This window comes from Anomalospiza imberbis, chromosome 8 (assembly GCF_031753505.1).
Source record: "Anomalospiza imberbis isolate Cuckoo-Finch-1a 21T00152 chromosome 8, ASM3175350v1, whole genome shotgun sequence".
In the NCBI taxonomy this organism is placed as follows: Eukaryota; Metazoa; Chordata; class Aves; order Passeriformes; family Viduidae; genus Anomalospiza; species Anomalospiza imberbis.
This window is the reverse complement of record NC_089688.1, coordinates 6,643,833-6,661,444: the sequence shown is the minus strand read 5'-3', so window position 1 is coordinate 6,661,444 and position 17,612 is coordinate 6,643,833. Positions and strand designations below refer to the sequence as shown.

Genomic DNA, 17,612 nt, shown 5'->3' with positions numbered 1-17,612 from the left:
TCTTAACGCATTTATACTCTGCCCCTTCTCCGCTGCTAAACCTCATTTTGAGTGCTGCTATACCTTCCCTAAACAAATGAACAGAAACAGCAGTTCCTATCCAGCTTGTAACAAACCCCTGTAAAGCAAGAGTAAATACCATTCTGGTGCAGCAGAGAGGGGCAGAGCATCCTGCAGAGCAGCACATTGCCAACGCCACGGCCGAGGGCAGCGCGACGCGCGGCTCGCTCTGCTCTCCCAACTGTTGCACACAAAACCGGAGGGACTGTGTCTGTCGGGCTCTGTGCTGCTGAGGCTCGCATGAAGCATCAGCAAAGATGTTTATCGCCATGAAAATGGACAGTACTGTGCTACAAAATGCAGGAGAGAGTAAATAAAATTCTCAGGACTGAACAACAGAGAGTTTAATCCAGTACCATAAGACATCTGGATAATAAGAGCTTCTTCAAAAAATTACTTCACAAAAAAAAAATATCCCAGTAAATGTTTTCGCAGTTTTGAAATTACTGGTGTAAATAAGCTTATGGAAAGAACATCTTCACTAGAAAACAACCAAAGTTTTCAAAGATGCTTTTCAGCAGAGAACAACATCCAGTCCTGTGCTTACAACAAGTAAACAACAACATACACATTTAAGAGGACTCACTGCAGTATTTTTTTCAGCACACAAAGCTATTGCTGGCATGGAAATTAGCTAGCAAACGGCTCTGTTCTGGCATCAGTAGTATCTCTAACTAAAAATATTGCCACTAATTGACATTTCCACAAAGCTTGGCACTCATCAGTAATAAAAACACAATCCACTTTCCGGGGAACCTGTTTTGTATTTTTGTGGGTTTTTTTTTTTTTTTTTTTAATTTGGCAGTAGAGTAGCCAAGAGAATTGTTTTGGCTTTGTGGTTTTTAAGTGATGTGAATAACCCAAGCTATTGAAGACCCTCTGGATCTAGTTCATGGAGTATAGGGATGTCCTTTCACAGCAGCTTCCTCACTTGAATTTTTAAATCCCACAGGGAGCACCTTGAAGGTCACTGGGACTCTCTTGGAGTAAGAGTGGTACGGGTGCCTCCTTACAGGTCACTACTAGCACACTACTAGCACAACAGCTGGCTCCTCTGCAAGTTTAATTGACCTGTGGATTGTCAGTAAAAGAGGTGTGTTATTTGAAAAATACACCTTTAAAGCACAGATTTTAAACTTTTTTTCTAAATATACAAGATTGGCTAAAGACTTCAGTTGTTACAAATATCTTAGGGCCCTGATCACAGAACACAATGTTACAAAATGTTTGTGCAATTTTAATCAGAGTCTTCTACAGTGATCGGAACACAATGTAGCCACTGGCAAGACAGAGAACAAATAATTTCAATATTCTACTTGACTGCCACCTCAGTCTATACCATAATCCAGCCATCAGAAAACAAAACACACCAAACAATCCGAAACGTACCTCTTCCTACATCTAGCTTTGCCTCAAACAATCAAAGACTTAAAACACCAATACAAGAAACTCGATATGCAGATTTCACTCATTTCAGAATCCACAAATGCTTACTTGTTCTGGAAAGCATTCTCCCTCTTCCACTGCCATTTTCTGTGGCCAGATATGAAACCTGATGACTCAATTAGTTAACACTTTGGACACTGCACCATTGCTAAAAATAGCAGCCTCAGGAAGTGCTTTTCTTTTTTTTCTTTTCTTTTTTTTTTTTTTTTAAGGAACTAAGCACGGTCACTTGTTACACTTCCCTTGGCGATTTAAATGGCAAAGGACAAGTGAATAGAAGGCTATTAAGTTAGTAACAGAGCGTGTCCCAGGATTCCTGGCTCACTTACCATATTTGCTGCCTCCAATCATTCCCCGTGTATGTAATCATGATCTGTGGAATACCCAAAATAGCTGCAGCATCAGCTGATCAGAAAACCACTGCTGCTTGGAATCACTCATGAAACAAGCTTTTGTCATTCTGCTTATCAGCTCTTTCTAATGCAGACTACTTTGAACTATTTCTAAAGGCAACAATAACATCATTTTACACTCCGTGTGTTTTGAATACCACATATGCCTGCCTCCCACTCCATGGTAATTTTATATTTATTCAGATTTTCTGATGACTAATTATGATAGGTTTGTGTTGCTGGTTCTAGAGGCTATTTTCATGAACTAAAAGGCTGTTCTCTATGTACTTCAAGTCCTAAACTAGAGAGATCAAAAGCAACACCAGGGCAAAATAATTTTGCTTCAGAGGGAAGCCCAGAGAGAGGTTCCTGATTTTAGAAGCAGACTTCTTCCTTTTCAATGGAAGTTATCATCGGCAACAGGAACTTTCTTTGTGCTTCCCTACAGTTACATTAGGAGTGGCTTTAAAGAATGCCAACCTTCTGAGAAAGGGAATATTGAAATCTCTTCAATTCACCACAAGCTCCTGAACTGTACTTGCCTGTCACAGATCTCACATCTGTGAGCTGGAAACAGACATTCACTGGCACAGAAGAACAGCAAAGAGGAAGAGGAGGAAAATAATCATGGCCTAATATTTTGGTCAGACAAGATAGGCCTAATGTCTCATTTGAGACATGCTGATGAAAGGAAAAAGGCTGTATGTAAAAAACTATTGGTATAATTAAAATTTTACAGAAATATATCTCCATGTTTGCATCAACTGGAGCGCAGCCACCAGGGAGGAGCTCTGCGCTCTTGAGTTTAAACACCAAACTTGTTATCACACTTGTTATCACACCAGTTCTCTATGTAGACATCTCTGCATTCAGAAGGTGCAAAATCTGAGGCCCTGGTGCACCAACCATGCACTCAGGTGGACCTGGCTTGAAAATACCTCATTAATGTCACTGATGATGCATTCTATTAACAACTACCCTGTGCTCCTGCACATTTTGCTGATGACATTATAGGATTCATGAGTAAGACCCACTTCTACCACAGACTAAATACAGAGAAGCCAACAGCTGTCTGCAGAGTGGAGCAGCCTCCTACCTCAGTATAAGTACAAAAGGATGACCAAGCCAGTTTTAATGAATTTACCTCACTGACATATCTGCACAGAGCTCCCTGTAGCAGAGATTTCAATCACTGCCCCACAGCTACCTCCGCAATGCTGTTGCTGCAAACCACCACACAAAAAGTATCCTGAATATTCAACTTATAAAACTGAATTTTGATTTAGCATTACTGTTAGTTTTGAGAGCTGAGAACTGTAATTTCAAAACCATAAATGCAAACATAGCAGTTCTAGAAAGCAGGGTTACTATTCAGGGTCTGAATTTTTGTTTCTAACTGAAGAAAAGTTGGCTCTAAATAAAGCCCAGGTACCTAAATAGCTTTCTTCTGCCTTTGAAAAGGTGCTTGAGAACAAAGAGAAAGGAAATATGATAATTTCTGTAATAGCATTCAAGGGAATCACATGACATTTATAACTTGCCAAATAGGTCTCTTTTGTAGGTGAAATTGGGCAGTTTTACAGAAAGTCACAAGTCCCTGCAGATGACCAAGCCCACTGTGGGGTGGTGCCCCACGCCCCTGGACTGCAGCCTCCTGGCACAGACCAGTGACACAGAACTGGCAATCCCAAAGCCAAGTCGGCAGTGGAGAAAGAACATTTTTAGGGACGAGGATTCCACACAGTCTCTGCTGTCTGGCTGGTGGGCTGTGCCCCCTGTTCCTCTGGCAGCCCAGGGCTGCGGCCAGTGCCAGCCTGGTGTGGGTGCCAGCCTGCTCCTCCAGGAGCTCCCCAACACTGCTCTCCCCACACTCTGCCTGCTCATTTCTTCTGCTACGGCTGCTTTGCTTTTCCAGTCGCTGGCTCCTGGCCTTTCGAGTCCACATCAGTGTGATGACACCAGTGGATGACTGACCCAGGCCACTGCCTATTAACCTCCACAAAACCAGCCTGGTTTAGGCTGTGACATTCCCACAAGAGCAGCTGTCCAATTCCCTCTCCATTAATTTTAAAAGAGCAACAATCAGAATTACAAAAGAAAAGCACAAAGAAAAATTTAAATCTGCCAGCACCAAAAAATCATCTCAGCACATTCATATCCATCAATTCAGCTCTGATTACTGACTGCCATAAATCATAGTGACACTGTATTTTCTTTTTTAACCTTATGAATCCGTTTTAGAGCATTCAGTATGATTTCTCAATGCATGCTATTAACAAAGTGTAGTGACAGAAAGGCTCAATACTAATGGCAAAATCAATGTCTTATAGATTTTGGGTAAAATTTCCAGGATCCTTTTATTCCTTTGCATCCTGAATTATATGATCTGCAAATTCTTATAGTAATTCTTAGCTTAGGAAAAAGAAAGGGCCTTGGATACAATCATGTAATTAGTAGATACGCGAGGGAAAAAACATCTCAACAATCAACCTCCTCCCCTCTAGAAAAAAAAGCAACAAAACCCCTTTACAATCTCATGAAAATGGCAGATTTGGTACAGATGGAGAATTCTTTTAAACAGAATAGTGGAAATGTCCTTTTACATTATCACTACACTGCTCCCCAACCAGATGGAGTGCTTATGATTACTGGCTTGGAAGTGCCTTGCAAACAAAGCAACACATGGCAGAATTTAGCAGAAAGAAAAACAAGGTTTGACATGAGATGCAAAACAATATAAATATCTCTCCAAGAAAGGGAAAGGCAAGCTGAAATAGTTGCAATCATAATCTGGAGTTATTGGTCCAGATTTTGTAAGGAGAAGTTTTTTTTCTGAAACTGTAGTGGATGACATTTCAGACAGTTGACAAAGATGAAAAGTCAGCTGAAGCCCACCAGTGCAGGGGATTTCCATCTCTGTGATATTTCAGAAACCCTTTCCAGAGAGCAAATGGTTGGCAAATAGGATCAATACAGATGTGTGTTCATGCAACTTACACCTAAGAAGGGCCCTTAGTTTTAAAAACTTCTTGTATCAGAGAAACAAATGGCAGTGTCTGAGATATTTATTGATATAAAAATTATTTTCTAGTCATTAAAATAATGGCTAATGTGTGCCCCAGATGAGACTTTTAAACAGCAGTTCAAGCGCACACCTCTGTGCACACCTAACAGGCTTTTACAAGGCTACTATCAAGAAAAAATTTGCTTACATTTAGTCATTTATACTGTTGAAATTGTAGTCACATAGAGTGTGCAGCCACAGCATCAAAATTCAGTTATAAAATGCCAAAAGGATCTGTGTGAATTTTGTATGACTTTTTTTTTAAATGTCTGCTCAACCACCATCCATCATGTAAATACTATGTTTGCTATATTGCCATTTAAATTATGCCAGCTCAGATCATTTGCTAAAACATCCACAGAATTCTAATTCTACAGCCAGAAGCATTCATTCTCTTTCATTAATGCTAAATAAATTAAACATAAAATGAGGATAGGAAAACAATACTCCAAACATTAAATAAGTTGAAGTCACCAAGCCCAACACTTCAACCCCAAAAAATCTGCCATATGTTTCTCTGTAGTCTATTGCTCTTGAATAGAAGGTATCTACCAAATCTGTAAATCCTTTAGTTAACATTTTTCCTTTACCTTGACAAAGATATCAGCTATCATACAAAATTTAAAACATTTCAAAAAAAATTTTAAACAAAATTTAAATTCCGTAACTTCTGCTAGAAGATAGTTAAAACATCTCTTCAAAGGCTTTCCAAATGAGTGAACAGGAAGCCTGTGGTCCCATCCTATTCTTCTTTAGTAAGAGCAAACCTCAAAGACTGAAATGCAATCTCTATAAAAGGATAGCCTGCAGTAATTTTTCAGAAGTCTCCAAACCCTTCCAAACAGTACAGCTTGAAGGCAGCCCTGCTGTGACCTGTGAAATTCAGCCCTTTACCGAGATTCCAAAAGCCTGTGGAGGACACATGGAGGTACTGCAGTGTTTACTCTGCCAGGATCCCTGGCAGCTCCCGTTACCTCACCCTCAGCACTCCCCAGAGTATGCCTGAATCTTCAATAGCAAGGCAAAGGGCTCTTGGGATGAGGGACTAAAATAAATGATACATGCAAGGTATGAGTGGTATGCCCACAGCATCTGATCCACAAATCCGCTCCAAGTTCCTTTTTTAAACCCTGCATTGTTCCCTTAAGCTATCAGAGTAGGATATATGTCTCCAGTCAGCCCACATCAACTGCAGCTTTCTGAAAGAGCACTTTTTGTTTCATTTTCATCCATTAGCTGCAGTTTTCATGCCCAAGTTCTAAAGCTCCTTTAACTTCCAGTGACCCTGGGACTAAAACATAACCCTGTCTGCTGGGAATAGGAAAAACTGTGATCAGCTGGAATATAAACTGTTAGCTAAACCCAAAAAAAGGGACCATAAGTCAGTCACGGCTTCCGCCACTGAGACTGCAGCAATTTCTCTTCCCCCATCAATACATTGACTCAACATTGAAAAGCATCTTCCACCTGTTCTGTGGAGAAGTGGGATTTTGCAAAACCACTGCCACAGTATCACAGAAATCCCACAATTGTCTTGTTAAGTATTGTCTTAACCTCTATTTTCACAAATGTGTGAAAATAGAGGTTAAGATAATACTTATTAAGGCAACTTCTTGCTGTCAAGACCACTCTACACTCTTATAGATCTTATAGCTCTTTAGATCATAAAGAGCTAAAAAGAGCAGCAGAGCTTAATGATATCATCCTGTAAGCACCAGGAGAAGCAGCTTCAGTGAAGCCAACAAAAAGCCCTTGGCTTTATTAAGATTTCTTTCCCTCCCAGTGATCACTCTAGAGGACATCCATGTCATTGATTTGCTCTGGACAGCACCTTTGGAAAATACTGAGGTAATAAAGCTGCAAACTGGAAGAAGTGTTTACATAAGCATCATGATGTCACATGATTGACTCCTGAGCAAATTGACTTGACACCATCATGCTTGAAAAATAACCAGTAAAAGCCAATTAGGAAGGCAAAAAACAAAAGGCAGAGACTCCAGGCAGTCCTGTGTTTAGTCAAACTACAAACCTCACATGAACTCTCATGGAGATGAGGGGAAGAGCAAGGGCAAAGATCTATATATGGAAAGCACAAGGAGACACAGTATCAGATCTTCCTATACCATCTTGAAACATTGCTGATGTTTGCAATTTTTCTGCTGATTAATCAGATGGCTTGTTGCATGCCATGCATCTTGTTCCAAGTCCTGCTGAAAACTGGGAATTTGTACAAATTGAGTGCAGCAGCTGCCTTGCTCCTTCTCTGAGATACCTCACTGATGCACAGGATTCCAGAAAGTAGAGATTCCCTGGATATGAACAGTAGACCTCAGCATTTTCACTAAATATAGAACTTCTATTTGATAACATAATATAATTCTGGTGCACTTGTGAAATTGGTGGCTGCTGATTGGTCTCCATAGGTGTGTGAACACATAGATAGGCACATAAAAATCACATGCAAATCTTATTATTTCACCACAGCACAGGAAAACAATGAACAGAATGAACAGCTCAGAAATAACTTTTTCATTTTTTAAAGAATATTAAAAAAAAAACTAGTTGACAGTGTTAGAGGAATGTTATATAAAATATACCATCCATTTGTATATGGCATCCATGTGACAAGAAGTTGGCTCAGGCTCACTCTTAGTCTGGATAGTATTTCTAGCAATTTTCAATATTCCCTGACTGCCAGAAGCAAAGAATTAATCATTAAGATTCGTGGTGACAACGGCAAAGTATTTCATTGTGAAATTGAGTTAAGCACCAGAAATGTGGCTGCTGGCAAATTAGCCCTTCCAAACACTCCCTCTCTCTGTTGTCTATCTTTTAGGCTTATTCAAAACATAACCATGATATGAAGCCACCGAACTGCCGGATGGCTTCAAAATGTTCAGACATGACTTCTGCACAAAAAAAAAAAACCAAAAAAAAACAAAAAAAACAAATTTCTTTCATGTAATATGTTCCAAAAGCTGCAGGTTTTGGGACACTGAAAATTGACTGTCTGCGAGACCTTGGCCAAAAAGCCCCCAACCCACAATTAAGATATTTAACTATGCACCCTGATACTGTTCATTCCTCAAGGACTTTTTAAAGGAATAATTCAAATGAAAACAGAAGGAGGCTCCATTAAAAGGGAAATACAGTAACAACAGACAAGTGTATCCACTCAGCACAGGCACATGAAAGTGTCCAATGCCCTGGGAAATGAGCACAGCTCTCATTTAGTGTCTGTGTTTCATTTCTAGATGGAGTAGGGCAGTATTCAGTAAAAAGAAAAATGGAAACACTAAAATAACTATAACTAATCCCATGACTCTATTCCCAAATGCAATGGAGACAGTTCAGTGGAGCAATATTATGACCGGTGCTTTTGAACAACATTTAGGCTGCAACTCCAATGAACGGGCTATGGACAAATTATGACACTGTAAAAATGTGTGCAGACACAAGGCAAAACTTTCATGAGAAGATTAACATGAGAATAGCTTGCCCAGGATTTCTAATATGTGCAGAGTTAGATTTTAAAAAATAGAATAAAAATAAGAAATTGGTCGAAAGAGAACAAAGACAACTATGGATGAAGGTAGACAAAGGGAGTTCTTGAAACCACACCTACCCCTATTTCCAATGATTCTGTGACTTACTGGGACATCAGAGCCCCTCTGCAGGTGAGCCACACTCAGGGTCAGTCACAGTGGGAGATGCCACTGAACACAAGTCCCTGGGCAGGTAAAATCTACCTGAGCCCTGCCCATAGACACTGCAAGGGAGAACCTGCTGCTCTCACAGGGCCTCAGTGCTGTTTGCCAGGACTCTGTCAGGACTGAGGGAACTCTCACCCTTTATCAGTCAGCATTTCAAAGTACTCTAAAATTTCTTCAAATTACACTTTGGAAGGACTTTCCAGGAAAATTGCAAGTTTAAAATTTTAATTTCTCATAATCATTACAAAGATGCAAACCCAAGATGTTACAATGCAATGAAACCAAAGAAAAATAAATGAATGTAACTGTGGTTGATTTCAGCATCACTCAAAAGTTATCCCCAGTCTCAGTGTTAACACAGCCCAGTAGCTAGGACACAAACTGGTCACCAATAGTCAAAAGACTGCCATACAGTAACCATTCACAGTTACATGGTGTTGTTCCCAGTTAAAAAGTTTACCTGTATTTCTTCTGCAGAATGACTAAAATCTAGTTTTAACTTAATCCAATTAAGTTCTTTGGTCAGTAGGTTCCTCCCTATCAACTTCCTTTCCTAAGGCACTATTATTTTCAAAGAATCAAGGGGAAAGCTCCAGGAGTTACACATTCTGAAGTGAACTGTTGCCCTTAAAGACAGTCACAGCAAAGTCTCAAATTATTTCCTCTTACTGAACCTTCACTTCGAGCTCTCCAATGGCATAGAATCGAGGCATGGACAATTTACAAAGCAATATATATAAACTCACTGAATTTTCAGCTTCTTACAGGTTCAGTGTTCTGATCTGGTACAAAATTGTATCTCAGAAATTCCACACTGAAAAGTCTGAGGAGCAAACACAAGCAACTTACATAACCTTTTCCTGCCAAATATTAGGTAGGGCAGTAACACTCATACTACTCACACTGGACTCATACTGCCCCGACTTTGTTATTGCAACAAGGCTAACGCTGTGAACAGAGCTTTGCAAGAACACTGGGAGCATTCAGATGTAATAACCTCAAGATGTCTTAGACCAGGAAGGAGTAAACATTCTTCTGCATTGGGTGATGTAGGAATTTCCCTAAAACAAAGGAAAATTAGTAAAATTAATAAAAAAATGATCTCATCAAGATAATTTCTGACATGCTGCTGGGGAATGAGGACAGCTGTGCAAACTGCATTCCAAACAGGACTTCTCTTTGGCAGCACAGATGTATAAAAACATTTCTCAGTTCTCACTGGAGTGCTGGCAGCTTGGCTAAATATTAATGCTGTCCCTGGAGCGCTGCTACTGCTTCTGTGTGTCTCATACATGAGAGGCTGGCCACAGCTAAGACAGATGCTTTCTGATGTTGCATTAGAACTACAAAAGAACAGAAAATGGCAGCTTCAGGGACTGCAGCAATCCACATATGGCTCCCCAGGAATTAGGGATGGGAGGGCAAGAGGAAGCTGCAGAATGTGTAACTCCTGAAGTTAGGCTGAGCTTTCCAGATGCACAGGAATTTGACACTGCGTTATACTGGGGTGTAGTGCAATACTTTCAGCTACACAGAAGGTTATTTCAAGCTACAAAACAAATCCTTTAGTTTACAGTAAAGCAGTTCTAGTTCAGAAATGTAGGGTTCCTTTCCCATTTGCATAGAGAAATACAAAAGCCACAACTATTGAAGATCTTCATAAAGGAGCTCTGTAGCTCTCTTTGCACTGCTCTATCTCCTGGGCATCACACTCCATCATACCTGGCAGTCATGCTGCACTTACCCAAATGCATTTCAAACTACATGAGGTCAGAATAATACTGGGTTTTCCTCAGTGCTCCATCGGTGAAAGAGGTTAATGAAGCTTTTGTTGCTTAATTTCACATCAAACATTTTGAGCAGATCCAGAAATACACCTTGGAATGACTGCATGAATAATGCAGTCAATTACAACAGCACACATGGCCATAATCTGTTTCTTCCTAACCTGCTTAGTTAGCACTGCATTTCTTTTCCTTGGGAGAACCTTTAAGCCTGTAGCTATTATTGTAGCTAGCTCTCACGTTTCCTTTCTCCCTGTGAACTGTTTTTTTTTTTTTAATCTGATGTTAATAGCGTTCAAAGGGCTTCTAAAATCACTGTACAGCAGTAGTAGTTCTTATATCTGTATTATCTTCACAATGCTTCATGAAAAAGCAGTCCCTTGGCAGGACAAACTAGCTAGTGTTCACACTGCATAATGGAGGAGGCAGCAGCTGCTATTTTTAGGGTGCTGAATGCTATCCTCCATTGTAAATCTATTTATTTTACAGATATTTTATCATCACAGCTATGCCTTTTTTGATTGATGAAAATCCTATTTATAAAGTCTAACTTCAATTAACAACCCAATAAGCTGGCATTTTCCCTTAGTTACCTATTAGCCTAAAATTAAAACTCTATAGAGAAGCAGCCAGAGGAGCTGGTGCCTCACTGAACAGCATCCCTGGCTCGCTCTGCTGTGGATTCAAGAGGAGCCATCAGAGGGAGGAGGTCATCTTGCACCCTGCACAGACAAGAGCTTTCTCCTTTTCCATAAAACCCTTTCACTTCTGAACAAGATGTGAACAATTAAAACTTCATGAATAACACAGAGAAGGCACCTCCTAACTCTCTCCCCCACAGCAGGCACTGGTATTTAACATAAATTTAGTATTCAGTATCTCATGTTGCAACCCAGAGCTTTCTCCAAAATTATTAATGCATCCAAATAGCATGCTGGATTTGCTAACTGAAAATGTAATTATCTCTCACGAACTGCCAGGACAAGCCATCATTCCTGTATCTACTATGAATAATCCCAGACTCCATAAGTTTTTTGACTTTTCCCAACTTTTCTCCCTGGGTCAGTGGCTAATGAGCTCTACTCTGAGGCCACGTCAGATGAGCCAAGACTTTAATGTGCTTTATAGAAGACATCTAAAGCACATTATAAATGTAACACTGATCCACTCTGGCTAAAGTAATCTCTCCAATAACTCACCTATGCTTTTGTAATGGTAGGAAATGGGACAGATCTTTTCCAAGACTCATTTCCATGTTTAGACAAGCAATACTCTGCGCACACACACACAAAGAATTTGTGTTTTTTAGATACTCATAAAAACATTCCCCAGTCCAACACATTTGAACATGCAGATGGCTGCTGAAAACCACAGAGAATGGTGTGATCCTGAATGTAAAACAAAAGAAAGCCATGGACCTCATCAACTGGATTTTACTGACTTTAGCAAAGAGGAAAATGTAACATGCTCCAGAGACTCCAAGCAGTATAACCACTAAGTAAAACCCATCTTTTTTCCCATTAATAATGAAAGACTGCTTAGATTTGCACATGTTCCATCCTGCTCAAAGTTAGGACATGGCACTTCTGAATCTGAATTCAAAATTTGACCCAGGCTCCCACATAATTTATTAACGAACCTAATTTTTAATTACCAGTCATAATAAATTATTTGACTGTAGAAATTAAAGTGACAGACACCATGAAAAGGGTAAATGAATGCATCAGAAATTGGACTTTATTAATGTTCTTTAGTACCTGTGCTTCAAATTCAATTGGATTTATTACATACTGTCTAACAAATATGATGCAGTTTGCAGCATGCAAGTAGTCTCTACAGTAACAATGGATCTTTTTTCAGATTTAACAGCAGAGAAGAGGAGGAGAAATACTTCCATTTTGATTTGAATTGTAAGCACCATCTTGTGGAATGACAAAGCCTGCAGATTAGTAAAAATATTGGTTTATAAATTTGTCTCATGAACTGACTGGGAATGCCACCTGGATATGGCACAAAGAACAAACAAGAATAAAATTATTTCTCTCACCTCTTCCAGACCCACAATAAAAACAAAAAGAAGCTCTCCTTCAACCCAAAGCATTAAGGCAATCTTGTCCTTACTTTCATACAAAGCCCTGTGGTCATCAGAGCTGACATTCATTGGCAAAGAATTGTAGATCAGGATTTCTGGGGCTGTAATGAGAAACTACAGTCCCTCCATAATGTAGAGTTCAGCTCCATTTCCCTCTCTTCCCTTCCCTGTCTCACAGCACTGTTATAAACTGTCATTTCTGATTTACAGACCAAACGTCTTTCTCCCTAGAAGAGGGTGCTCATCACAAAAGCTCAGATCCAGCACTTAATAAAATATTACTCTGGTAAAATGAACCTGCACTGTGGGTGCATAATGCTGACCTTGACCTGGGGATAACTGGTGTTTGGGCTATGGAGGATGCCAATGCACAGAATGCATGGGAGACTCTCTTGTTCAGAATAAACAGCAAAAAACACCTCATAAATTAAGGAAAAATACACAGCTGTAGGACTTAATAGAATAAGGCACATGCAAATTTCTGAGATTTACTTATTTCCTTACCACGACTAATTATATTATTACTATTAATATTACTGCATCCATCAGCATTCAGCAGACAATTCTCTTGCTCCCACACAATTCCATGGAATGATTTGAAATGCAAATAGAAAAAAAAAGCAGAAAAGCTCCTCTAAAAGGGCTAGTTCATCTATGAATATTAAACTAAAATGAACCCTCCTGAGAGCCCTGACAGACTGCTCCAGGATGGAAAACCATGTCATTACTGACATTAATCATATTTCCTAAAAATTAGGGGCAAAAGAGTGCTCTTTTAAATAAGCACCATCTAATACCCCATCAGTATGTATGACTCGAGTAAAAATTCATTATTCTTGTCCTTATGATTGTTAGTAGAGATACAAGTGGAACATAAAAAACCTGTCTCCTGTATTTTTGTTATTGATTACATTAGCTTTGATCTAATTTTACCATATACATATAAAACTGAAAGATTCCTTTTAAAAGCTTACAAAAGAAGCAAAAGAGGCAGGCAGCAGCCTTGCCTCTTGTGACAATAGTGATGGTGGATGTGCTGCTCCTGGTGATGTCCTCCTGCTTAAGTCAGCCCATCATGTAAATCTGTACTGTGTGAGTGCGCTGGGATAGCTGGAAAATGTCACTGGACTGTGAAAAATGATGACAACACAAAGAGGGGGGAGTACCAGGATGAAACATCAGCAAGATTTGGGAGTTAAGTGTATTTATTTGGAAAAAATTGACTGGACATGGATACACAGAGCACATGGCTCTCACTCTATCATAGAATTGTTTGGGTTGGAAAGGATCTTAGATCCTCAAGCCCAGCCATTAACCCAGCACTGCCAAGTCCTCCACTAATCCATGCCACTAAGTGCTACATCTGCACATCCCTGAACACCTCCAAGGAGGGTGACTCCACCACTTCTCTGGGCAGCTTGTTCCAGTGCTCACACACCTGCACAATTGCATAAATTTGTATCAAAAAGCTCCCTCATGTCTTTACACTGCTATAGTTCACTTATTTATTACCACTCAGAGCTTGGATGAAGCACAATCCCCCTTTGAAGTGTACAGTCTCCAAAGATCCCAGCGTGCCTTCTGCAAACTTAGAGGTAAATGGATGTCACAAAAAAATTTCAGCTCAGGGAATTAAGTTGTCCCTAGCCCAGCTCCCAAAGCAATGGCAATTGCCTACACTAGGAGCCTTTATCTGCTGACCTCAGCTCCTGGCTGCATTTGCTACATTTTCAATGCCAACATTAGAGGTTTCTTACACTACTTTTTTCCCTTCTTACTTTTCACACACAGAAACATATTGGATATACAAAAAATATGAATTCTTCAGTTTGCAAAGCCCTTCAGGATTCTTAAAATTAAAATAAATGTGCTTTTTCAATAAAAATACAATATAATAGATAATGATAAAAACCACAAAGGAAAGATGCAAGTAATAGCAACAGGTCAATGCCACTGAACACTCAGTCTCAGGTATGTCTGCAAGATTAATGCAAATAGCCCAGTTTGACTAATATTTTCCACTGCTTTTTCAACTTACCAGGCACTCAGCCTATCTTGACTAGATCCAGTATTACCAGGAATTATGGCTGTGCAATTTCAGTTCTAACAATTAGCTAGTAAATTAGATACTAACCCTAAATGGCTTTGATTTCTAGCAACAGGGAACAATGTACTTGACATTTTTTGAAATACACCTTTAAAGCTATGTAATATATAGAGGCCAAGGGAGAATATGGAAAACCCATGAGGATTAAATGCAAAAATAGTGTTCCTTCTTCTTTTGGGACAGTTTTATTAATGAGGTCTCAAGAACTGCAGAGTGAATTACAGCTTAGTAAGACAGATTCAGTTTCTTCAGACATACTCTGCAGAAAGTGCAAACTAGAAATTCCAGCTTGTATTTATGTAGATATTTTATTTAGTTAGTTTAAATCCAGTCAGCTGACAGCAGTTTGAAGATCGTCCCTGCCCAGCAGAATTTACAGCCCTCCTGCACAGGTGTTCACTTCCGTTACACTGAACAACAAACTCACAGCCATAAATCACAACACTCTGATAAGCTCCCTCTTAGGCAAGCAAGGCCATAAAATACCCACTGGCAGACAGGATTTGACCTCATGGGTATGAGCTGGCACAGCTTGGGCATGGGGAAGTTGAATACCAACACACAAAAGAACAAGGTCTGGCCCAGGCACACGGAGCCAAGCTTGCCCTGGCTGACCTCAGGTGTCCAGGCAGGGTCACTCAGGAAGGCAAGGGACAGCCCACAGGCATGGAGAGAGGTTGCCTGAACTACTCTGAAGTGCTGCCCAGTCAGCTTCTGGAGTGTCAGTCTCTTCCCATGGATTATTGAGGGGCACAAGGGTCCTAATTCAGGTGCCATCAACCTGATCCCAGAGACAGCTGAAAGCTGATATAACCTTCTCACCTTTAACATCAAAGATGTTCTAAACAGCCCTTTTCCTCATTGCTTTTGTATGCATGTCACGGACATCTGACCTGAGCTTTCTCTCCATTTATGTTTTACCACCACCATAACAGCAGCAAATAACAAGTGCTGAGCTGAAATATCTCACAGGGATTCACACATTACATTTAACAGTTAAAAGTTACTGTTAAATGACTAATGGGTTAATTCCCGCTTTGGCACAAAGCCTTCACTCAGGGAGTATGTGAGCTTTTGCAAGCTGTTTTCAACAAAAACATATGGGAAATAGTAAACTTATCCAGGTTAAGTTTAAAATAGGATATTCTGTTGGAGTAATATTTTACATAGTCCCTTTAGAAAACAAAAATCAATCATGATGGGTTTTAATGTTCCATTGTGGACAGCAGCTGAGCACATAGCATAGTGATTCTCTTTCCTCTCCACTTAGTCCTGCTGCCTTCCCAACCACTGAATCATTGCTCTCCCTCGTTACTAAAATGCATAACTGAGATGCTGATTAGTGTCCCAGGTGCTTGATAACAGAGACAGTAATCAATACCACTTCTTTAATCTGTCTGTGGAGGACGTTTTGTCCCTTTGCTTTTGGACACCGGCTCTGTTACCGTGATCCACTGCTTTAATATCGCCTCTAGATTGGATTAGTGCAGGGCACTCTTCTTTAGTCGTTCCTTAGCTTCCCTCGAAACATAACATCAGCGTGCCACAGCTGTTGCCTGTTTGCTGAGATTGAAAGCTTTAAAAAACTAAAGCTCTGAGCAGTTTTGGATCCTTCTGCCTGACAGACGTGCAGCCACCCCACACGCCACCGGCAGCGAGCAGAGCCGCAGCCCTCTGCTGCCGAGCTTGTGGACAAGAACCACTCACACTCGACTTCCTCAGCTGCTCTAGAGTTTTGGTGGGGGCTTATTTTATTTATTTATTTATTTATTTTAAGAGCCACAGTGGAAAAATGTTTCCTTTCAGCAAATGCAGAGCTGCAGCTGGACTTCCCTTTGGGCAACTGCAATATGGAAGATTGGGATTTTGGCCTGAGTTTTGCCAGTAACACCATGCAAATTCTGAGCCTTAAAGACAGGAGCCATCTCTCTGAAGATAAACAATAGACAAATGCAGGCACAAGTCCTATTATTTAATTCTCATTTTAAACATATTCTTTTGTATGTACTCTGTAAAAAATCCATGTCTCTTTAAAAATATCTTTTGTGTACCTTTAAAAAAAATACTGCACAGTGATATCACAATGTGACTACAGCTAAATATATCACCTACATTGCAGCTTTTACTGCACTATAAGGCAGCCCATTTTAAGACAATATCAATAATTTAGAAACTCAGCTATGTGCAGCCGCTTAATTGGATTATTTTTGCTTGGCAATTTTTTCAGTATTATATTAGCTTTTACAGGAATTCATTGATGGAGATCTTTCAGCAAACTCATGTAACACACAATCAATAGACATAAAACTACATGCAATTATAAAACATTTTTTCACCAAGTACTTTTCATCTTCTCACAGCTTTGGCAAGAGGAATATGCTGTTCAAAAATAAGCTAATAGCATAAATCAGGTTTTGATACAAAGCATCTCTGGAGACTGAGATTCAGAGAGCCTTCTCTAGAGAACAGCACAGCAGCTGCCACAGCCACCACCTGCAGACACCAGAGAGCTGCCAGGACCCGGTTCCCCATTTCTGTGGTACAATTCTTCCTCACAATGCTTCCCTCCAGGAAAATGCACTTTTACCACCAGCTGGCTGAAGAGGTCCCTTTCCACTGGTGAGCAACTGGGCAAGAACAAAGGAAAATTCTTCCCATGCTACATTTTGTATGCTGTAAGGGATAGAAGCAACATGACTTCAGACTGAGGTCACTTCTTGGTGACTCCACAAAAGGCAGAAGAGGCAGTAAGTCCCTGTCCCTTGTGTCAGCCCAGAGCCAGTCACAGCAAAGGCAGCCAGCCAGTAGCAAACACCAGGATCACAGATTTAGGTGGGATACAAACTGCCCAAACAGAGCTCAAAGGAGACAAGAGGATCTTTTGCCTACAGAAAAGATGTGTGGAGGCTTAGAGAGTGTATGTTTGCTTGCCTTTTTTTTTTTTTTTTGCTTTG

The 17,612-nt window shown here is 40.1% G+C and overlaps 1 protein-coding gene across 34 annotated transcripts in view; it reads right to left on the bottom strand.

Annotated features, from left to right (window-relative positions):
- The window catches only part of ANK3 (ankyrin 3), a 341,257-nt gene that overhangs the window by 149,225 nt on the left and 174,420 nt on the right, over positions 1-17,612 (bottom strand). Inside the window, exon 1 of one of the 34 annotated variants that reach the window (XM_068197120.1) lies at positions 1,555-1,738. The exons of the other annotated variants lie outside the window; for them this stretch is intronic. Within the exon in view, the coding sequence (XP_068053221.1) occupies positions 1,555-1,590 (36 nt within the window). The 5' untranslated portion in view covers positions 1,591-1,738. Of the gene's footprint in view, positions 1-1,554; positions 1,739-17,612 lie in introns of those variants that run through there. 34 annotated transcript variants of the gene reach the window in all.